The sequence below is a fragment of the Dipodomys merriami genome, unplaced genomic scaffold (assembly GCF_024711535.1).
Source record: "Dipodomys merriami isolate MVZ:Mamm:240054 unplaced genomic scaffold, mDipMer1.0.p SCAF_151, whole genome shotgun sequence".
In the NCBI taxonomy this organism is placed as follows: domain Eukaryota; kingdom Metazoa; phylum Chordata; class Mammalia; order Rodentia; family Heteromyidae; genus Dipodomys; species Dipodomys merriami.
Genome location: NW_027202838.1, coordinates 3,075,474 through 3,098,267, shown reverse-complemented (window position 1 = coordinate 3,098,267; position 22,794 = coordinate 3,075,474). Strand labels below are relative to the sequence as shown.

The window sequence follows — 22,794 nt, the reverse complement described above, 5'->3', positions numbered from 1 at the left end:
TACCCTCGGGCGGACGGGCGAAGCCCACGGACCGCTGGGTCCCAGAAGCAGCCTCCCGCGACCTCGTGCAGACTCAGGCCTGCCCTGGCGCAGCCCCAGCTCACCTGGGCACCCCACCCCCCCTACGCCCCGCAGTCGGCCTGCTTCCCTTCGTCAGAACCTCGATCCACCCTCCCGGCCGGCTTCCCGCACCCTCCCCACCCCCGCACCCCACCCCGCACCGGCTGGCAGAGGTTCCCGCGTCTGCGGACTCGCCCTAGGAGGGGGGCACTGGCGTCCTTGAGCCTCGGGTTCGCGGCGGCGGCGGCGGCGGCAGCGGTGCATCTCCCGGGATCAGCGGGTCCCAGCCCCGAGCCCGGCCCCGCGGCGGGCCGCGCGGAGGTGAGGGCCGCGCGCGTCGGCGGGGCGGGGCGGGGCCGGCCCCCCACCCCACCCCCCCGGAACGTTGGGCGGGGGGCGCGGAGCGCGGGGCTGGCGCCGCGGCCCGGCCCCTCCCCCGCGCGGGCTCGGCGGTTCCGGGCCCGGCCGGGCTCTTGCGGGGCGGCGAGCGGGGGCTCCGGGGCCGCGTGCGTGCGCGCCGCCCTCCCCCCCCCCCTTCCGCCGTCTCCGCAGCGGCGCGGGGAGGCGGGGGCTAAAAATACCCGGCGGACGGCGGCGGCGGCGGCGGCGGGGACAGCGCGGCTGCTGCGGGGCGGCGGGGCTGCGGCGGGGCTGCTGTGGGCTGCGGGGGCCGTGCGGGGCCGCCGGGCCCCTGGCCGACCGGCATGCTGACCTTCTTCCTCGTGTCCGGAGGCTCCCTCTGGCTGTTTGCGGGTAAGTCCTCGCCCGGGCCCACCCGACCCCCCGCACCTCGGGTCGCCGGTCAAGGAAAGCCTGGGGACTCGGCCCGCGGCTGCCGGTGATTCACACCGCCCCGCGGCGGCCGAGCCGTCGCCCCTTCAAGGTCCCGGGGCCGCCCGCAGTCCCCGCGGGAGCTCCAGGCCGCGTTTTGGAAGCAGCTGCGTCTGCGGAGATGCGGGAGGGGGCTTCGGCCACCGCGACCCCACCGCCTCCCGGCCCCGCTGATCACATCAGGCCCCGCCCCCCCATCCAGGCTGGGACAGACAGACTCCTGGCGTCTTTGTCCCTCACCAGAAGCCCAGGGGGGGGGGTCGACCACCCCCACCCCCACCCCCTCCCGCCAGGTGCCCTCGCAGGTCAACCGTGATGCCCGACCTGGGACCGGGGCTTTCTCGGAACCCCTCCCTGCCGGCTCTTCAGCCAGAGTACCCGACTTTTGTGAAGCCCTCTCTGCTCTGCCCAAGGTTGTTCCCCCACCCACCCATACACACCTGCCCTTAGGGGAGCCACCCCTCACCCCCCCTCCTCATCTCTCTGAGACCAGATCCCGGCCCCATCCCTGCCCAGAACTTTTCTGGGCCCATTATACACACACTTGGGGGGGGGGTGTCTTCCACAGGCTGGCTGCAGGGCCACTTCTACTGCTTGAGGTGGCCTTTTCCTCTCTGTGAGCCTCGGGTATAGAATACTCAAGGGTCTCCACTACCCCCCTCCTCCAGCCACTCCCTCCTTCCCCACAGATTAAGCCTGATAAATGTAAGTGAAGTGCTTGACCTTTAAATTGGGTTTACACAGGGCCTAAAGCCCGGAAGCAAACGCTCAAGAATGTGAGTGCTGCTTATTATTTCAAATTGAAATGACACATCAGAAGTGGATAAAGTTCTTTTAGAGCCCAAGAGAGGGAGGAAGTTGATCTTTTTGAGATAGATCCTCACTTGAGGTTTTTGCATGTGTTATTTCTTATTCTTAGCAACTCCTAGGAGTTCAGTGGTGTTGTCTCTTTGTACTGAGGTCAGGGGATGCATTGACTTGTCCATTGTCACGTGGTTAATAACTGGCTGACTTGAGATTCCATCTGAGGTTTTAACTGATCAACGAATGCTACTAAGTGCTTGTTTGCATCTGAACCTAGATGACTGGTGGGCCAGGCATTCACTCCTCTCCTCCCCTGAGTTAGGCCACAGGGACACTTCCCCTGAGATGGGGAGAGTAAGGCCTCTCTAATCCCCTCAGCGCCCTAAGCTCCTTCTGTCTGCCAGTGTCTGATGACAGGCTGTGCAGAGCCACACCAGTCCTGATGCACACATAACAGACAAGGACAGAACTAAAGCTAGGGTGAGGAGTAATGACAATGATGATGCTATTGGTAACACATTTATCGTCTGAGTGATGAAGCGGTCTTAGAGTCCCTTCTGAGTGCCAGGATGCTTTTGTCCTACCATCTGGTGGACCCCATTCAGCCATGGCTCTGAGGCAGCTTTCCACGGCCTTGGTCTTCTGTGGCTGCAGAGGGAATGTCTGTGGGTAACAGAGTTCCTTGTGAAAGAGGTCATCATCAACCTGAGTGGTGGGAGAAGCCCTTTACTGTGTAGGGCCCTTATCTACAGGCAAGGTTGGATTGTGCCTGACTCAAACTGGCCTCTGGCCTTCCTCCTTGTGGAGCATTTCCCAAAGTGCTCTGGTGCTTTCTTAAATGCTGGGCCTTGGCGCTGTCCCTCAGTTCTTCAGCTCAAAGCAAGCACTCTACCAATTGAGCCAGAACGCCACTTCTGGTTTTCTGGTGGCTTAATTGGAGATAAGAGGCTCACGGCCTTTCTCCCTAGGCTGGCTTTGAACCATGATCCTCAGATCTCAGCCTCCTGAGTAGCTAAGATTACAGGCATGAGCCACTGGTGCCCACTGGTCAGCAGTTTTTAATGCAGGATAAGAGGCTGAGGCTGGATAGAATACCCCAGAAGCATGATGGGGCTTTTGTAGGTCACCATTTCTACCCTCTTTTTCTTTTTCTTTTCTTTTTACTTTGCCTGGACCCCAACTTTTTCCTGACCTCTAGAAGCAGAGGGGACAGATAGGATTCTTGGGCTAAGAACTAAGTGTTTAGTGAGCATAACAGAATGAATGTATTTGTTCTTGCAGCCTATAGCAGCTGCTATGTCCCTTCCACTCCCCAGAAAGGGGGGTAGGAGGGGGAAAGCGTTCCTGATGCAATGCCACTTTTGAATAGTATTATGTATTTTTCTTTCCACCCAACCTGGCTCTTGAGAAACAACACAGGAGCTGCCCTTGGGGAGAAAATGATGGGAAAGGGGGAGAGAAAGGAAGCCACTTGGATGAGGAACTGTCTACTGTGGGAAGCACCATGTGCTCTGGGCTGTACTGAGACCTGGACCAGCTCATATGTCATCTGTATGTTGAGTAGTAAACAGGGAGACAAATAGGTTCAGAATGAGTCAGATGCTGGGCCTGGCATAAGAAAATATGCCCTCCCTGTGAGGATGGATGAATGATGGGAGCATTGGACTGGAGCTTGTGCCTAACTGTACAAACCGGAAAGAGGCACCACTCATGGTGGATAAAAATGTAACCACCACGAGAGGAAGGCACTATCTCGTCTAGGCTGATGCAGCCCCAGGTCCTTGTACAGGGCTCAAGTCTTTTCAGTTCATACCTGACCCCTGGAGACATCCATCTTACAAGACACAGGAGCATTTGTCAGAAGCACATAGGCCAAACTCCAATTAGGGAAGTCAGACTAGTGAAAGTGTGCAGAGAGAACTGTGATGAGGTTGGATGGTTCAGGGTCTTATGCCTTGGGAACCCAGGTGAGAGACCCAGAGGAGCCTTCTTAATTAGCCACATTAGCCAGAATGAGTCGTAGGTAGAGGCAGGAATGTGGTAATGGGGGAGGGGGCATACGGGGCGGGGCGGGAGGGAGGTGTTAGGATGTTATGAATTCAGAATGGATGTGGCTTCAGTTGAGACAATTCTCCAGAAAAGGAAGAGATGAAGGCCCTAACCCTGCTCATTGCCCTATGGGAGGGTTGGCTCCATTGGGAGTAAACCAGGGCTACCAGAGAATGATGACAGGAATCTGACAGTTGCCTTTGTTGCTATACTGGGGCAGATTTGCACACTCTGACTCAGCTCAGCCCCTTCAGATTCTGTCCTCCACCCACAGGATCCACAATAAAGGCCTAGCATGAGGTCTGGGTCCATCTAGGAATCCAAGAGGGCAGTGAAGAATTGGGACCAGGGGTGGAGCTCTCAGAAGAATATAGGCAGCTGTCTAGAATTCATATAAGTCCCTTACCATGTGGGAAGATTTCACCTCAGGACTTTTTTTTTTTTTTTTTTTGTCATGGGGCTTGAACTCTGGGCCTGGACGATATCCCTGTGCTCTTCAGCTCAAGGCGAGCTCTACCATTTGAGCCACAGCGCACTTCCGGTTTTCTAGTGGTTTATTGGAGATAAGAGTCTCATGACTTTTCTGCCCCGGCTGGCTTTGAACCTTGATCCTCAGATCTCAGCCTCCTGAGTAGTTGGGATTATAGGCGTGAGCCAGGGGCACACGGCTTCCTCAGGACCTTTTTGCCAGGTCCCTGGCTAGGAATGACAGATCCTTCAGTCTAAGCTCACTGTCACCACTGACACCACCACTGACACCAGGGGGCAGCAGAATCAGGCCTCTGCTCCGGCTGGGTTCGTTTTTGTTTTGTTTTGGATTCTAAGGACTCTTGACCTTCAGAAGACTGAATTTGGCTCAGCTACAGCCCCTGATATGACCAGGGGCTGTCCCATAGACAGACTTGTTTGCAGGAAGAGCATTTATATTCCAGGAGTTGTACTGGGTATCTAGACAGTGCCTAGCACATAGTAAGTACTCAGAATTCACTCAGGTACCTGTGGGGAAGTGGTGAGGTGGCTGCAGACATGTTGACTTAGCTGCGTTTTCACTGAGCCCCTACTACTGTATACCACAGTGACTCTTCAAGCTTTCTTCCCATCATCCCACAATGGTGCAAATGTGGTGCCATTATTCCAGTTACTAGGTAAGCCATGGACACCCAGGCAAATTTAATGAGAAATCTACCTGTAAGAACGGTGAATCAGCCAACATTTTCCAACTTGCAGGGCAGAAGTGGGTTTGGATTCCAACATGCAGAGATGCAGAGAAAGAAAAGGCATTCGAGGAGTTGAGGGACAAAATATGCTTGGCTCACCAGGATGGGTTCTTCTTTTTTGGTCAGTCGTGGGCTTGAACTCCAGGCCTGGGCGTTGAGCTCTTCAGCTCAAGGCAAGCGCTCTACCACTTGAGCCACAGTGCCACTTCCGGTTTTCTGGTGATTTATTGGAGATAAGAGTGTCATGCACAGACTTTTCTTGCCTGGGCTGGCTTTGAACCGAGATCCTCAGATCTCAGCCTCCTGAGTAGCTAGGATTATAGGGCGTGAGCCACGGGTGCCCAGCCAGGATGGGTTCTTAAGGCCTAAAATGCCAGGCCAAGCCCTATTGACTTTATTCTGTGTTGTGGTTACATTAAGAAGGTAAAGCAGCTATGGACTGGACATTGTGGTATATGCCTGTAATCCCATCTACTTGGGAAGCAGAGGCAGGGGAAAACAGACCCTATCTGAAAAACAAACTAACTCAAAAAGGACTGGGGATGTGCCTCAAGTGATAGAGCCTAGTGTGACACCCTGGTTTACTTCTCAATGTCAGAGATAGAGGGGCGGGGGGGGCGGGGGGGGAGAGGCAGAGGCAGAGAGACAGAAGGAAACTGTGGGGGAGAGGTTGCTTTGGGCCCTTTGGGATGCCCAGGGTAGTTCTCTATCTTTTACTTACTTGCCTGCTTGGGTGTTCCCTGGTAGGTGTGGTCATTTCTTGTCTCACTGTGTATGCAGCCCCCAATTCCCACAGACTGGGGACTGGGATGTGGGGAAGTGAGTGGGGACAGAACTGAGCTGAGCTATGGGAGCCAAACTGAGCTATCCTGACAATAAATCAGTAATGTCTAATCCTTCAAGATCTCAAATTCTAGGTAATCCCACCCGACCCTTTTCACCTGCTCTTCCAAACACTCCCTTCCTCTCCCCACACCTGGTCCAGGTATTCAGCTAGGGAGTATCCTCGGAGAGTGGGAGGGTGGGAGGGGGCGGCAACTAGCTTCTGGCCTTCCCTCTGCCCAGTCAGGTCTGCATTTCAAGATAGCTGGGGCTTCATAACTAGAAACTAAGCCTGCACAGGAAACAATCCCCTCCTCAGTTTTCAGATTGTGGCACAAGCAAACCTGAATTGGCGCCTCTTGGGACTAGGAACAGACCTAGTGATTGATGATCAGTGGCCTTTGTGGGGGTAGGGGTGGGTAGAGATTGCTTTGCCCATTTGGGCAGAGGGTGAATCCCAAGAAACCAAGCCTCTGATACACAACTCTGCTTTACTTTCCCTTCCAACATGTGGACTGTTGAGGTTTAGACTCTTCCACTGCCCACTCACCCCTATCCTGGAAACCATTCTGGGCAGTGACCACAGATCCCAATGAATAGGCAGAAAGGCCAATTAACTGTGAGGTCAGCCAGAGATTGGACAGCAAGGTCAGCTAGAAGCTATATGGCAAGGACATCAGAGCTGAGGTAGAACATCAAAATAGGGTAAGACTAGACAGGGAGCTTGGCTAGAGGTGGTCAGTGGTGTTCTGAGGCCCATGAAAGGCAAGTTTATCAAGGGAGGACACAGCTAGGACCCATCCAGGCCTAGAATGCCCCTTTGATTTTGGAAGAAGCAGTACCTCTGCCCCACACTGTTCTTCTAGCGCTGGGGTTTCATGAAGCCATCGGGCCAACTAGACCCCAGTTCTAGTGGCCAGAGAACTTCAGTGTGGTTGGTGCCGACCTTCTAGCAGATCGAATGTGGTTCTCTGGAAGGCTCCTTTAACTCACCCATATTCAGCCACCACCTTGCCTACAGGCTACCTTCCAAGCCTGGCTGAGTAGGCAGGTCTTCCCTCTGCAAGTGGGCAGGTGAGGATTTAGTTGCATGGGTCCCCAGTTTCCTTATGATAGGTCAAAACACAGGATAGGTTATGACCTGCTTTTTCTGGATCTAGTCTGAAATAAACTCTATTTTCCTCTGCGTGTGTGTGTGTGTGTGTGCACATGCACTCATGCACACACACACATATACAACAGTATTGGGGCTTGAACTTAGCCTGGGCACTATCCCCTAGCTTCTTTGCCCTAGGCTGGTGTTGTACCACTTGAGCTACAGCCCCACTTTCAACTTTTGGGTGGTTAATAAGAGTCTCAGATTTTCCTGCTTGGACTAGCTTCAAACCACGATCCTCAGATCTCAGTCTCTTGCATAGCTGGAATTACAGGTGTGAGCCACCAGTGCCTGACTTCCTGGACCTTTTGATTTCTCCTTTCTCTGAATTCTCAGAAACATGTTTGGGGGCTGGGAAGGTGGCTCAGTGGTAGAGCACTTGCCTTGCATGCTCGAGGCCCTGGGTTCGATTCCTCAGCACCACATAAGAAAAAAGCCGGAAGTGGTGCTGTGGCTCAAGTGGTAGAGCGCTAGCCTTGAGCTGAAGAGCTGAGGGAAAGCACCCAGGCCCAGAGTTAAGGCCCCCCGACCGGACCCCCCCCCCCAAAAAAGAGAAACATGTTTGGTATCTTAGTCTTGTGAGCATACTATGTGGTCCCAACTAAAAACAGGATGGGGGCATGGCTCTAGTGGTAGAATAACTACTTAGCAAACCCAAGGCCCTGAGTTCAAATGCTAGTACTTCTAAAATAATAACAATAATAATAATAATAATAGCAGTAAGAACTGGGGAGGGAAGTGGTAGTGGATGGTGGCTCACCAGAGTTGAAGTGTTTTCTTTGAATTATGAAGCCAACAAAGCCTGTGTTCCTAGAATTGTAGGAGATCTATACAACACCTGCCACCACTCCCATTGCAGAATCAGGTCCTAAGTGAGCTGGTCCTATATGTCCTCTTAGGCTGAATGGTCTTGCTGTGTCATTGTCTAATGTTAGTGAGAGTCTTGTGGGGGTGTGAGATTCATGCAGTGTTTAATGCACAGCTTTTGGTACCTAGGAGTGCCAGAGAAATAACATTCCTGCCTCCGAAGTGTGAAAAAGTCTGAAGCCTGACCTTGTGATGGTTGTCTCCGTCAGAATCACACCCACACAGCTCAAGGGCACAGATGGGCATCAGTATTGTGGACACCAGTTGATGATAAACAGCTCTTAAAATTCTTCTTTGGTCAAGCACCTGTAGCTCATTCCTGCAATCCTATCTACTCAGGATGCTGAAATCCTGGGCAGAAAACTCTGTGAGACTCTTATCTCCAATTAACCAGCAAAAAGCCAGAAGTGGAGCTTACTCAAGTAGCAGAGCACTAGCCTTGGGCAAAAAAAAAACTAAGGGACAGTGCCCAGACTCTGAATTCAAGCCCCCAACAACTCTCCCTTTCTCTCTATCTCTCTTCCTTTCCCCCCCACCCCCAGTTTGAACAAGACCAAGAGAGCTCAGACCTAGGCCTACAACACACAAACAGGATGTAGGGAATGACAGATGTCAATTTCCCATTCCCTAAAAGATTTCAGGGTCTTGAGTCCTGGAGTGGACAGGGATAGGGAGCCAGAAGTGAAGAGGAAAGAAAAGGTAAGTTTAAACGTAGGATGAGATCTCAAGTTCTGCAGCCCACCAAGGTCCTGAAATGCCACCAGTTGAATTTGAGTACTCCGCCCACCTACATATTAATGAAGGGCTTCTTTCCAGTCTCAGGTAGGTTAACAAATCGTTTCTGGAACAGTTTGACCTTTAACTTACTTCCCAGGCCTGTAAACCAAGCCTTAGGGGTCAAATACAATCTCCCCCCCTCCTTGGGGCTGTGCCTCTGTCTGTGGGCTAGTCCTGAGGAGAGACTTCAAGCCCCTGAGACTTTAATAAGTGTGTGGGAGGTTAAATTTTTTTGTAAAGGCCATTGTCATTCTCACCCTAGAGATGACCTACTTTCAGCCATTCCTAAGAAACTTTCCCATCACTTTCATACACTCATACCCACAAAATTATCTCTTGTGCACGACGAGGTCCTTTTCTTTCCTGACACTGTTTTCAGTCCTTTCTTCCCATGTTCTCCACATTTACCTTGAATACTGTGAGACTTCCAGGGGTCTTCCTTAGACAAGATAAAGATTGCTATCCCACTCTTAGTGACTGTTGCTTTTGAAAAGGACATAAATCAAACAGAGCCTTGGGAAAAGGCGAGGGGGCAGCTTATTTCGTTGCTCCAGCCTCCTGAACTTTACAAAGTGCTGTCCTCCATGGCATCAAGAGGCCTCCAACGCCATCTCCAAAGATGGTGGGCTCTTTCTGTAGGTGAAAAGTGAGCACTCAAGGGATGGGTGCTCGCAGTTGGTCAGCGGGAACAATGTCCAACGGTCTTCTTGGGCCAGCTGGGGCCTCATTGAGGTTTGGTCTGAAAGAGATTTTTGTTTTCTGGTAAGAACAGCCCCAGCCTGACCTGGAGCAGGAGCCAGCAGCAGGAGTACAAACCCTTTCATGTGACAGGCTCCAGAGTGGAGTGAGGCTGGACTGCCAGAGCAGGCCCTCCCCTGCTGCTCCTTGCTCCTAGGGAGCCCACCATTTGCATATTCCCCATTCATCCTGGCCTTGAAAAGGAGGCCTGAGTTCCCACTTCTCTGGCCCCTGCGAAGGGCCTGCCTGCTTGTGTCTCCTGTTAACCCTGTGGATGCTCTCACAGGCAGACAGGCCTTGGCTGTTGCTGGCCAAGCTCTGACCTCAGAGGGAAGATTCAGAGGTGGCAGAAAGCACTACCTTTTGCTGAATTGGGGGAGATTCGTGTGTGTGTGTGTGTGTGTGTGTGTGTGTGTGTGTGTGTGTGTGTGTGTGTGTGTGTGTGTGTGTGTGTTTTCCTGTGGCATTCAGGAGAAATTTTGTCACAGTATGGGACAGTCTGAAAATGAAGCTATTTATCAAATGTACCAGAAAATAAATGTAGCCTGAACTGAAGGCAAACCAAATATTTACACACACACACACACACACACACACTCACACACACACACACACACACACACACACACACACACACACACTCTCTGACATCTGAGTGGTGAGTCAAGGATCCTGGCAGGCTTCTGGCTGTAGCAGCAGTCCCTGTGGCAGGGACAGAGGGACATAAGCTTACCTGGAAGCCTTTTACCTCTCCAGACTACAGGGTGCTAGGTCAGGTGAACTGGTAGGCAGCCATTGGCTTGTGGGCAGTGACGCGGAACAGATGAGGCCTATATATGCCATCCTGCCAGCCAAGCCTGGGTCTCCTTCCCTGCGGTGCACTCCTGTCAGGTGCCCTAGTATCTTATAGACTCCCTGTGACGTCTCAACCCGCCATTTCTCTGCCACACTGCTCTTCATCCTGTCCTACCCTGCTAGGAGCATGTTCTTGTTACCTGTATTTTGTGCATTTCTCCCTGTCTTGTGCATCTCCCTGTTTCTAAGTAAAGAGGCAAGCAGATCCCTTTTTTTTTTCCTTCTTCTTCTTTCTATCTCAGTTACCCCAACCATCTCTTGCCAAGACCTTCCCTACCTCAAGGAACCTTCTCCTAGCTGGAGGAAGCAGTCCTGCCTACACCCAGGACACCTGCTCTTGAACTCTGACAGTACAGTCCTGCTAGAAGCAGCTGATGTGTCCCTTGCTGAGCTCGAACCCAAGGGCTTGCTGCATGTCCTCAGTCTGGTACAGTGAGGAAATGGATCACTGTTTCTGAGGCCAAGATACTGATATTCCTACTGTGGACATGTCTGGGAGGGAAGGGATCATGTTGCAGCCACAGGACTTGGCTCCTTGCACAGTATGGCCTAGCCAGGGGGTATCCCTCTGCCTGTGTGGTGATCACACCCTTTTCCAGTATCCCTGGGCTTCTGCTTCCTGCCCCAGGGTGTGGTGTGGAAGAAAGGACAGTGAGACCTTGCGTCATCCAAAGGCCAGCAGTCCTGGTCATCATCTTATTCTCTAAATGTTCCCAAAGGAGCTACCACCTCCGTAGTTTAACCTCTGTCATCCCTCTGTTCTGAGAATTTTGTTGGACAACCTTTTATCTCCAAGCTTGGGAAAGACACTGTGTTTGTGTTACCTCCTCTATTTCTCAAGGTTGTTCATACTTTTGAGTTCCTGGTGCTGTTGGTAGGAGTGTGGGACAAGTGAACTTCTTAAGAGGTATCCTCATGAGGAGGCGGGTAAAGGAGCTATGAGACTTTGGGGAGGTGGGGAAGGTGCCCACCAAATAGCCAGTTAGAGCAAAGCTTCATTCAAAGGGCTTAATTCAAACCTCAGAGCTATAATCAGGCTCCGCAGGGAGGTATGGCGGTGAGCCACCACGTAACTCAGCAACCCCGTGCCCTGGCCCTATCTCATGGGGGATGTGTAGTGGGTCTCTCCTGGCAATTCCCAAGCTGGGGAGGTCCTTGGCCCATCTCTGTCCCAGTCATCTGTGAATCTAATCAACACCCAAGAGGAGATAGTCACTGGTCGCTCATACCTGTAATCCTAGCTACTCGGGAGGCTGAGATCTGAGGATCATGGTTCAAAGCTAGCCTGGACAGGAAAGTCCATGAGACTCTTATCTCCAATTAGCCACCAAAAAGCCAAAAGTAAAGCTATGTCTTAAGTGAATGGAGTGCTAGCCTTGAGCATAAAAACCTAGGGAAGTGCCCAGGCCCTGAGTTTAAGCTCTAGGACTGGCACATTTAAAAAAATAAATACAAAGAGGAAAAGGGAAAGCCCTTATCTCAGTTGGGACAGGCTTGAATTCTTGTATGGATAGAGTAGGTGGCAGTCTCCAGTGTGTGACTCTACAGGTCAGGGTTGCACAGGTAGGATGGTAAGGCCTGTGCTTTTCTTATGCTGGCCTGGCCACAGACCATATACTTCCCCGGGATAGAACCATTCCCTCAGCTTTATGCCTCTTCCATGGTTTTCTACCAAGTAGGAATGAGGATGTGGCCACTGGATTTCCTGCCCCAAAAGCATCTCTGAGAAGCATTTAAAGGAAATTTGGAGGATATTTTTGACGACGTCTGGATAACAGTAGAGATCTTGCTGAAGAAGAAGGGGGAAGAGCTATGAGGGGCCATAGGCAGATGTGTTCATCATGGTAGGTTGGAGAGTGTTGGGGCCATTTCCAGGTGAGGACCACTGAGGCACTGGTGACCACTTCCCAGATGGTGGAATGAGCAGTGTCAAGAGCTTGACCACAGCTGGTCACCAGTGGCTCACACCTGTAATCCTAGCTATTCAGGAGGCTGATATCTGAGGATCACGGTTCAAAGCCAGCTAGCTCAGGCAGGAAAGTCTGTGAGACTCTTATCTCCAATAAACCACTCAGAAAAACGGAAATGTTGCTGTGGCTCAAGTGGTAGAGTGCTCAGCTTGAGCTGAAGAGCTGAGGGACAGCACCCAGGCCCAGAGTTCAAGCTGCACTACTAAAAAAAGTTTCATCAGCTCCAAGAAGGTGTTGCAAGTCTCCAGGCTCCAGAGTTGCCAGGCAAGATATTCCTTCCCAGGGAGTCTTGGGACCTCAGTGGGTATTACAGTCTGAAGCCACGTAGGAATTCAGAGCTCAAGATTGTTTCTAACACAATGGAGTGTCAATTCTTTTTCTTTTTTCTTTTTTGTCAGTTGTGGGGCTTGAACTCTGGAGCTCTATCACTTGAGCCACAACGCCACTTCCCCTTTTTTTTGGTCAATCATGGGGCTTGACCTCTGGGCCTGACCTCAAGGAGAGCACTCTACCACTTGAACCACAGCGCCACTTCCGGTTTTCTGGTGGTTAATTGGAGATAAGAGTCTCATGGGCTTTCCTGCCTGGGCTGGCTTTGAACCGTGATCCTCAGATCACAGCCTCCTGAGTAGCTAGGATTACTGGTGTGAACCACTGGTGCCCGGCCTGGAGTGCAATTCTAACTGCAGGATGGAAGCAGTATCTTTCAGAGAAGGCTTGGGGGAGCGGCTGGCTGATGAGAGCTGCCTCACAATCTATAAGAAGATGAGCTAGTGGCTTCTGCCTTTGAGCCTGATCATTGGCCTGGAGTCACTCCTGGGTGCATCCCTGAGCAGATATTTTATCTGAGATTGTGCCCCGTTTCTTTCCTTTCCCATTGTAGACCGGTTGTGACCTTGTGGGGGTGGAGAGTGGAAGTGGGGGATGATGCATTCCTCCCTCAGCCCCAGAGATCTGGCAACCCCACCTGACACTCCCCACTACTTGCCACCCCCCCAACATTCATACTTAGGGCACATCCCCACTGCATGGTTGAAGCCCCTGGACCCCAGTCAGTGTCCAGATGGATGTGTAAGGAGAGAATCCTGTAAGAAACCCCTTGGCAAACTCTCCTTCAGAGCTGAAGATCAGTGGGGGGTGGGGAGGATACAAAGGGGTGTGGCTGAGGCCCTGGCACACTGGCAGAGGGAGGGTTAAGGCTGGTTGCTTGGTCTGAGCTGATCTAAGCCAGCACCGCCCCATGGGCAGATGGGGGGGGACAGTGGGAGCCTTGAGGGGCCAGTAACTCCTCACAAGAGCTGCTCTGTGCCCTAGTCCCTGCCAGACCTGCTCCCACAGCCACCAGGGAGCTCCTACCACCACTAACAACGTCTCTACCACCACCTGGCTTCTCAGAGCAGGCGGCTGTTGCTATCGGCTGTCTCCAGGGCAGGGCCTTCACCACTTTTGTGCTCTGACTGAGATGTGGTAACCTCTTTCCCTGGGCCCCACAGGCCCTATAAATGGAGGCTGGTTCTAGTGGGATCAGCTCAGTCACCTCCTCAGTGCCAGGAGCCTGCTGGAAAGGTAGGGTGATGTGAATGTTGTCTTCTTTTTGCATCTTGTCTTTGAGCCTCTTTGGCTGGCAAAGAGATGGAGTAATCACTTTAGTAACTACTATTTCCTGAGTTGCTTTTCTTGCTATGTGCCTGGCATTGAGCTCTCTCTTTGCCCATGGTTTTGTATAAGATATGATTCAGACAGATGCACTGACTTGCCTGAGGCCATTCTGCTAACAAAATTCTAAGTCAGGTTAGTCCTGCACCAGAATCTCCTTTCTGAGCTTTGTCCAAACTTGTGTGTTAAGGACACTGGGCAAGGGAGAGAAGTTGTGATTTTTCTTTGGGGAGCTTTTTACTTGGAGATGAAGTTCTTTTTGCCATTCAGTGGCTTAGCTTGGGTTCCCTATTATTTCTAGAGACCTCAGGGGTTTGGAGAGGTCCAGAACCCTCTTGTAAGAACCTTTACCCCAGCCTGATGCAGATTGACATGGGGGTGATTGTAAAGGAAAGAAAGAATCAGAAGGAACCCAGAGGGTCTCAGGGCTGGCATGATGAGTTTGGAGTCTGGTCCGAAGGCAAAATAGGGAGCCAGATAAAGTTTTTTTGAGTAGTGGTATGATCTGGTCATAGCTGTGTATCAGAAAAACAACTGAGATGTCACGGAAAGCACAGGTTATAGTCTGGTGTGTGTATCTGGGTTGCACCCAGTGATGATTTCTAGATTAGGCCTGAAGCTTTGGATGAGGAAAGGGTCAGCTTTGAGAGGTATTTAGGAAGTAGTCCTTCTGTCCAGAGCCATTGGCTAGACTGTGAAGGCCTGGTGTACTAGGTGGGAGGTTTATCAAGAGAGGATTCTTAGAGCTGAGCCACTTGACCCGGGACCCTTTTCTACCAGGGCTATGTTCTCAGTCTTCGCCTCTGCTACTCCATTGCCTTGTAGCCAGTATGCTTCCTGCCATGGCCCCCTTCTTGCTGTTCTTTTCCTGTCCTTGATCGTAAAAGCAATCACTTTCACCGCTCACTCTCCTCCATGCAATCTGAATCAGCACAGAAAACGGGAAGGTGGAAGGAAGTCCCAGTGTCTCCAGCCTGTGCCACCACTTGGTATTATGAACAGGGTCTGTGCTGGAGAGAAAGACTCGGGGTATGTGGGGAGGGGAGGAAGGCTTGTTCTCGCTGAGGCTGTGCCCTCCTGCCAGGTGAATATTTACAAACACAGCCGCTAGCTTGGCAACGCCAGCTCCATGGATCCCCTTGGGTGCTGTCTGCACACCTTCTCCCCACACAACTGCTACAAACCAGGAGAGCCTCCTGGGCATGGAAGGAGGCAGCCACGCCTGGAACTCCAGGGACCCCCCCTCACCTCACCCTATCAGCAGAGAGAAGGTCAGAGGAGGCTAAGGCCCCGTGAAACAATGAGAGGAGACCAAACTCCCAGACTTAGTCTCTGCCTTCTCTCATGCCAAGGACTCGGTGGCATGGGCTGGCTCAGAAACCAGTGTCCTCAGAGGACCTGGACTCACAGTTCTGCCCAACAGTGGCTCCCAGGTCTGGAGAGAATCTCAGGGCAAACGCAAGTTGGTTCTGAATGTCTCGAGTAGGGCAACAAACCTGGAAGTATGGGATCCCCTACTTGCCAAGGAGGGGCACAGACCCCGCCTCGAAGCCATGCAGCCGCAGTCCCTGGCAAATGCCTCCGTAGGATGGATTCCTCACCTGAGGAGGAGGAGACAGCCACGTCTCTCACCCACTGCCTTCCAGCATCCCAAATGGGAGGAAGATGCAGCCAGGAAAAGACAGCAAATTCTTGATGACAGCCAGGAGGGAGCCCACCCATGGTGTACACAGGGCAAGCAAGATATGATGGACCCCCCTACCCGACTCAACATTCAAGCTCTGGTGGCCCTGCACATCTCAGGACCCTGGGCCAAGGTTCTTCTGAGCATACTGAAGCCAGGTTTTTCTTTTTTCTTTATCTTTTCTTTTTGCCAGTTGTGGGGCTTGAACTTGGGGCCTGTGTGCTGTCCCTGAGCCCCTCTGTGCTCAAGGGTAACACTCTAGCACTTGAGCCACAGTGCCACTTTGGCTCTTCCTGAGTATTTTGGAGATAAGAGTCTCACAGACTTTCCTGCCTGGGCTGGCTTCAAACCACAATCCTCAGATTTTGGCCTCCTGATAGCTAGTATGACAGGCATGAGCTACCTGCACTTGGCTCTAGGTTTTTCTTTTTTGTTGTGGTGGTTTTAGCAGCATCGTGAAAGAGAGAATGGGTGGCAGGCGAGGCTCCAGCGTTGGCTGGGGGTGGATGAACCACACAAAGGAGTGACTTTCAGCTTGAGTTCTGATTGTGTGGCTTGTCATGTGTCTGTTCACTGAAGAGAGAGAATCCCCATGTTCCACTTCCAGAAGTGAACACATAAGAGCTGTTCTGAGGATCAAACGGTGCCAGGTGTAGCAAAAGGCTTTCCAGGCAGCAGGAAGTTTAGACAAGGCCTGCTTTGCCTCCATGGAAGATTGTACTATGAAGCTCAGCCTGTCCCAGAGGCCAGCATCACAGACTTAGGCTGCTGACCTTTGTACAGCATTTCATGGATCTAAGACTTTTCTTATCTGGACAGAATATTCAGTTCCTGAGTGCTCCATGAACTCTTTCAACTCCAGCCTTCGCATATTTATTTCCCTCTGCCTGAGAGAAACCCTTTCCTCTTGGTCCTTCAGTCTTAATATCAGTGCCACTTCCTGCCTGAAGCCTACTCTGATTCATTCTACGTAAGACAGGTATTCCCTCTGGCTCCCTGATCAAAGCCTAGACCACATTGTAAAGCACGACCTGTTTCCTCATGTCCACCATTCCAACAGCAGACCCAGCATTGAGTTAGGCAAGAGCAGAGACCACACAAGGGTCTATCTGATGAATGGATGTGTGGGTAGGTAGGTGGATGGATAGACATATGGCCAATCTGGGATATGATCTATAACAACTTTTATTATTATCCACTGCCACAGATACTCACTTTCTGCTGCAGCTTAGAGTTTCTGAGCGACTGCCAAGGGCCAGGCATTTGTGGCCATGAGATAGTCTTCCAGGTTCTGTCTTAAAACATTTTGCACCATGTAGCTGGTGCTGGGCCTTGGTTTTTCTTGGGCCTTGGTTTTTCAACCCATTGAGTCAATTCATTTTGTCAAAGGAAAGATCAGCCAACTAAGAGTCCATGCTAAGAGCTGGTGAGCATGCCTAAATTTTCCACTAAATCATTTATTTGAAAAATCCTGGCTTCAACCTGGTTTTCCCAAGAAGTGTCCCAAGAAGGCCAGCTGGTCATCTGCCTAGAACCCTCCCTAAAGAGGTGGATTCCATGTAGTTCATAGCAGGGCCTCTGATTTGATTATATAAAACCTTAATTTGAGGGGCTGGGAATGTGGCTTAGTGGTAGAGTGCTTGCCTAGCATGCATGAAGCCCTGGGCTTAATTCTTCAGTATCACATAAACAGAAAAAAAGTCAGAAGGGGTGTTGTGGCCGAAGTGGTAGAATGATAACCTAGAGCAAAAGAAGCTCAGGGATAGTTCCCAGGCCCTGAGTTCAAGTCCCAGGACTGGCAAAAAAATAAAAACAAAAACAAAACAAACCTTAATTTGATTGATGGAGTGGGGTGCTCCTGTGGGTGTGCCCCATTTAAGAAGGCTTCTAGCCCAGCAGCTCAGGAAGGATGCCTTCCTAGTTGGAGCTCACTTTCTTTCTTTTTTTTTTTTTTTTCCTTTTTTTTTTTTTTTTTGATGCCAGTCTCCCAGCTTAAACTCATGACCTGAGTTTTTTTGCCCAAGGGTACCACTCTACCACTTGGGCCACATCTGCACTTACAGCTTTTAGGTGATTTATTAGAGATGAGAGTCTTACCAGCTTTCCTGCCTAGGCTGGCTTTGAACTGTGAACCTCAGCTCTCAGCTTCCTGAGTAGGTAGGATTACAGGTATGAACCAGCAGCACTAGAGAACTCACTTTGACTGCTCCCCAAGAGTACCCACATCTGTGGGGCCTTGGTAAGCTATTCAGACAACGTTAGGTGCATCTGTAAAGCCTGAGCTCCCATGGGGCTATAGCCTGGGCCCAACTGCTTCTTGCCCAGTGTTTGGACCAGCCTGGGCCAGGCCTGCCTCTGACCTTCTCTCTGTTTTCCTAGACTGGGCAGTCCCATTGGGTGGGACTAGGATCCTATCAGATGCAGTATGAGGAACTTTTTGTGCCCATGTGGTACTGTGCCCATTTAAAATTGGGGAGGTGGAGGTTTGAAAACATGGAATGTGTCCAACTGTGCCCAGCTGATAAATGATGCAGAAGGGACTTAAAATGAAGTCCTCTTCCATTTCTCCCTTTCTGTCTCTCTCTTCTTCCCTCCATCCCTCCCTCCTCTTTGTCTCTCTCTTTTTCTCTGCAGTGACTTTGCACATCATTGACCTCATTGCCCGTGTGGTAATGTTACAGTTTAGCACAAATACCATTTATTGGAATTTCAGCAGATCTCTCCTCCCTCAGGGGTCAAGCAGTTGTTTGGCTTCTGTCCAGTGACTGCAGAGTGGCCACTGTTGCATTTCTTTTTGTTTCCCAAGAAGAAACAATGACTGCCTCCAAGGGCAGAGGACCCATAGGGAGGGAGACTGTGGGTACTATGAAGCAACCTGGAGCCCACCCTGCCATGCCTTGAAGCTTCTACTTCACATCTTCCTAGGTAGCAAAACAAAAGGGTCCTGTATGGATGCCAGCATTGACTCCTGACCCACCCTGGGTACCTTCCTCGGTCCTAGACAACATGCAGAGCCCTGAACCTGGTTGGCTATGTACCTCTACTCTCTTGATACTTCTTTACTTAGTGGCTAACTGGAGGACATGGGAGCTCCTTACGACCTTCAGGAATGGAAATTAGTCACCAGAAGTCTTGTCACTGTCTAGCCAGGGGTATCTCCTGTGTCTCCCTGAGAAGCCCACCATACCCAATTGGGGCAGCAGCAGCAGTAAGTGATGATGAACCCTGGCCACTGTCTGCAACATGGCAAGAGGTGCTTGGTGCACACAGTACTTTGCTAAAGCCCTTTCTCTCTGGGCCTTGGTATCTTGCTCTGTTTCCCTCTGCTACCTCTGAAGAGCCCAAGGAGGACAGAACAGGCTCCCAAGAGACACTATGTCCAAAGCTGCCAGAGCAGAACTTGCCCCTGAAAAATATGGAAGCACCCATCAGCCCAAATGTAAGCACGGCCCATGGTCACAGACGAGAGCTGAGGCCCTGGACTCTCACCCATTTGGGTGTATGCTATGTTGCCCCAGGAGACTGAACATCCCAACTAGCCTAGGTCTGACTGCCCCTCATTGTGTTGGGCCATGGCCTCGCCACTCTGCCCACTGGGGATCCTGCCTCATCTGCGTCTTGTCTCCTACAGAGCTTATCCTCTCACTTCTGGAGAAGATGCAGACCCAGGAGATCCTGAAGATATTGCGGCTGCCCGAGCTGGATGACTTGGGCCAGTTCTTCCGCAGCCTCTCAGCCACCACCCTCGTGAGTATGGGTGCGCTGGCTGCCGTCCTCGCCTACTGGCTCGCTCACCGTCCAAAGGCCTTGCAACCACCATGCGACCTCCAGATGCAATCAGAGGAGGTGGAGGTAAGCAAAGTGGGAGGAGTCAGGCTCTACCAATTAGTTGGCTGACAGTGGGCATCTTGAAGGTAGAAAGAAGCCAAACACACGGTTTGTTTGACCTCAAGTGGCCCAGAGAATTCTGCCAGCCAACAAGTTCTGTAGCAGCTTTGGGCAGGGTCTCCCACCAGAGACTCCTCGGCCTCTCCCAGGAACTGTCCTTGACCTTGCACTGGGCCTCGGGGATGTGTGCTTCTTGGGTAAGGTGCGTTGGCCTATTGTTGTCTCAGTAGGCTAAGCAGGTTCTCAGGCTGCCAAGTAAATTTCCTCCTAAAGATACCAAGAAAGACACCAAGGCCCAAAGTGAAAGGACTTAGCAAAGTACTGTGTGTTCCAGTCCTGGTTGGTGCAGGGACCCAAAGCTGAGCCCATCTGAAGGCTCTGCCTGCAGAGCACTGAAATTCACAAGAAGATTCCGTGGCTCAGCAGATGAGAGTGTTTCAGGTACATTTAAAGGACCAGTAAGAGCTGCTTCTTTATTAAGCTTATAGAAATAATTTTTGTTGGGGCTGGGAAGGTGGCTCAGTGGTAGAGCGATTACCTTGCATGCATGAGGCCCTGAGTTTGATTCCTCAGCACCACATAAGCAGGAAAAAAAAAGCTGGAAGTAGCGTTTGTGGCTCAAGTGGTAGAGCGCTAGCCTTGAGCTGAAGAGCTGTGGGACAGCGCCCAGGCCCAGAGTTCAGGCCCCACGACCGGACCACCCCCCCCCAAAAAAAAAAAGAAAGAAAGAAAAAATTTTTGCCTTTAATTTTTTTTTTTTTACTTTTTCCTCTAAATTTTCATCCTATTCACATTGATAATATATTCACACAGTCCATTAGAAACTAAAGAACCAGAAGCTTCTGCTTCTCATACTGGTTTCCCAGTTCGGTTTGTGGTTCTGTCATGAGCTTTAAATGTTATCATGAGCCTGGCACCGGTGGCTCACGTCTGTAATCCTAGCTACTCAGGAAGCTGAGATCTGAGGAATAGGTTCGAAGCCAACTCCAGGCAGGAAAGTCCATGAGACTCTTAGCTCCAGTAAACCACTAGAAAACTGGAAGTGGTGTTATGTCTCAAGCGGTAGAATGCTCGCCTTATGCTGAAGAACTGAGGGACAGCGCCCAAGCCCAGAGCTCAAGCCCCACAACTGACAAAAAAGAAAAGAAAAAAGAAAAAATGTTATCATGACATATATACATTCTTGTGCATCTTGACTTTGCTCTTTTTTTTTTTGCCAGTCCTGAGGCTTGAACTCACTGTCCTGAAGCTTTCTTTTGCTCAAGGCCAGCACTCAAGCAAGTGAGCCACAGCACCACTTCTGATTTTTTTCGTGTTTATGTGGTACTGAGGAATCGAACCCAGGGCTTCATGCATGCTAGGCAAGCACTTCCACTAAGCCACATGCCCAACCCTTGGTTTTTAGTACATCTTGGTGATCATAAACAGGGCAGTGTTTTGCTGGTAAGGAAGGTACAGGCCAAATAGGGGTTTGGATCTCAAGAGTATCCTTTCGATAGGACTGATGTGTAGAGAGGCACAAGTATGGATAAAACCCAGTTTTGATTTTTGTTTTGGGGTGGGGAGATGGTGACTTGTGTTGGTGATAGGCAGAGGAGAAGGACAGAGTGATGATGAATAAAGTGGCCTTTGAGGACCAGCAGTCCTGGGCTTGGAGCCTAGTATACCTTTGTGAGCTGTGTGGTTTTTGGCAGTTTCTTTTTTCTTTTTTTTTTTTTTTTTTGTCGGTCGTGGGGCTTGAACTCTGGGCCTGGGCGCTGTCCCTCAGCTCTTCAGCTCAAGGGAAGCGCTCTACCACTTGAGCTACAGCGCCACTTCCGTTTTTTTCTGGTGGTTTATTGGAGATAGGAGTCTCACAGTCTCTCCTGCCCGGGCTGGCTTTGAACCGCGATCCTCAGATCTCAGCCTCCTGAGTAGCTAGGATTACAGGCGTGAGCCACCAGCGCCCGGCTTGGCAGTTTCTTAACCTTCTGAGTCTCAATGTTTTTGGTTTTTAAATAGGTCATCGAAAGAGCAGTTATTTCCTAAGGTGTGGTAAGGATCTGGTATGATAAGAATAGTGTTTTGGTTAAGATAATAATTACTGTTCACGGGGCTGGGGCTTTAGTCCAGCGGAAGGGTGCCCACCCGGCACAAGCAAGGACCTGGGTTCAGTCCTCAGCCCTGGAAAAAAAAAATTACTGTTCACCTGGAGAAGCCACAGAGCCCACAGGGTGGATAGCATGTTTCATTTTGTTTTGGTTTGGTTTTTTTGGTCAGTCATGGAGCTTGAACTCAGGGCCTGCAATCTGTCCCTGAATTCTTTTTGCTCAAAGCTAGTGCTCCCTATCAATTTGAGCCACAGCACCACTTCTGGTTTTTTGGTGGTTTATTCACAGAGCCAGGACCCAGTGGCTCATGCCTGTAATCCTAGCTACTAAGGGGGCTGAGATTTGAGGATCACGGTTCAAAGCCAGCCCGGGCAGAAAAGTCTGTGAGACTCTTATCTCCAATAAAACTACATGTGTGTCCTCCAGTCTCCTATGTCCCTGTCTTTCACTATGTTCTGTCACCTAGGTGCTAACTAGATGTGATTTGTATATACTTCCAGCTTCCTAGTCTTGTTCTCCGGACTTATGCCCAGAAAGTACTAGCCAAACAGAACTTTCCACTCCAAAACAGTGAAGAGCTGCTTGTGGTTTTGAGTTTGGCTGTTTGCTGTGTAGTGCAAACAATATTTCCTCAGACTCAATGTTCCAAGAAGTGGTAGGCTCTGGGCCAGCCCAGGGCTGCTTAAATGGAACTCAGAGAACAGGCAGAGCTGTGATACAAGAGAGTTCTGAGTTTGGGAAGCCCAGGGAGAGATAGCAGGTTTGAAGTGGAAGAAGAGGTAGGAGAAGAAACTAAGTTCCTTCCCTTGCCTCGGAGTAGAGTTTGTTTGCTATTTCCCACTCTGGATTCTGCACTCCCCCCGCACCTCCCCACACACACCTTTTTTGTTGTTGTTTAAGCCAGGACTCACACTTGTTAACTGATGCTTCCACTCACTGGCTGACACTGCCAGCTGAGCCACACCTCCAACCCTGGGTTGGTTATTGCTTTGATTGATTGATTGATTGATTGATTGATTGATTGATTAGCTCTTTTGAGGGCCCAGGCTCACATTGCCCTACCTGCTCCCATTGGAAATAATCCAGCCTATTCTCCCTTCACAGCCTCCTGGGCTTCTGTTTCTGGGAAAGGAAAGTACCTTCAGCATAGTCATCAACCGATTCAGTGTGTCAGTGATGGATGGCAGACTTCTAAGCTAAAGACTCCACTCACATGATTTCATAACCTAGAGGTAGATGGGGTAGATCAGTAGGTGACAGGTAGGAGTTACCTTGGCAAGAGATAGCTGAATCCAACAAATGCTCCCAATTCTACTGTATGGGTGGGCAG

The 22,794-nt window shown here is 50.9% G+C and overlaps 1 protein-coding gene across 3 annotated transcripts in view; it reads left to right on the top strand.

Moving 5' to 3' along the window:
* Positions 1 to 722: 722 nt before the first annotated feature.
* The window catches only part of LOC138827201 (long-chain-fatty-acid--CoA ligase 6), a 61,912-nt gene continuing 39,840 nt past the window's right edge, over positions 723 to 22,794 (top strand). The window contains exons 1-2 of one of the 3 annotated variants that reach the window (XM_070022710.1): positions 723 to 813; positions 19,118 to 19,338. In XM_070022710.1, the coding sequence (XP_069878811.1) occupies positions 765 to 813; positions 19,118 to 19,338 (270 nt within the window). In that variant the 5' untranslated portion in view covers positions 723 to 764. Of the gene's footprint in view, positions 814 to 13,463; positions 13,713 to 19,117; positions 19,339 to 22,794 lie in introns of those variants that run through there. The other 2 variants (XM_070022709.1, XM_070022707.1) reach the window with 2 other exon arrangements.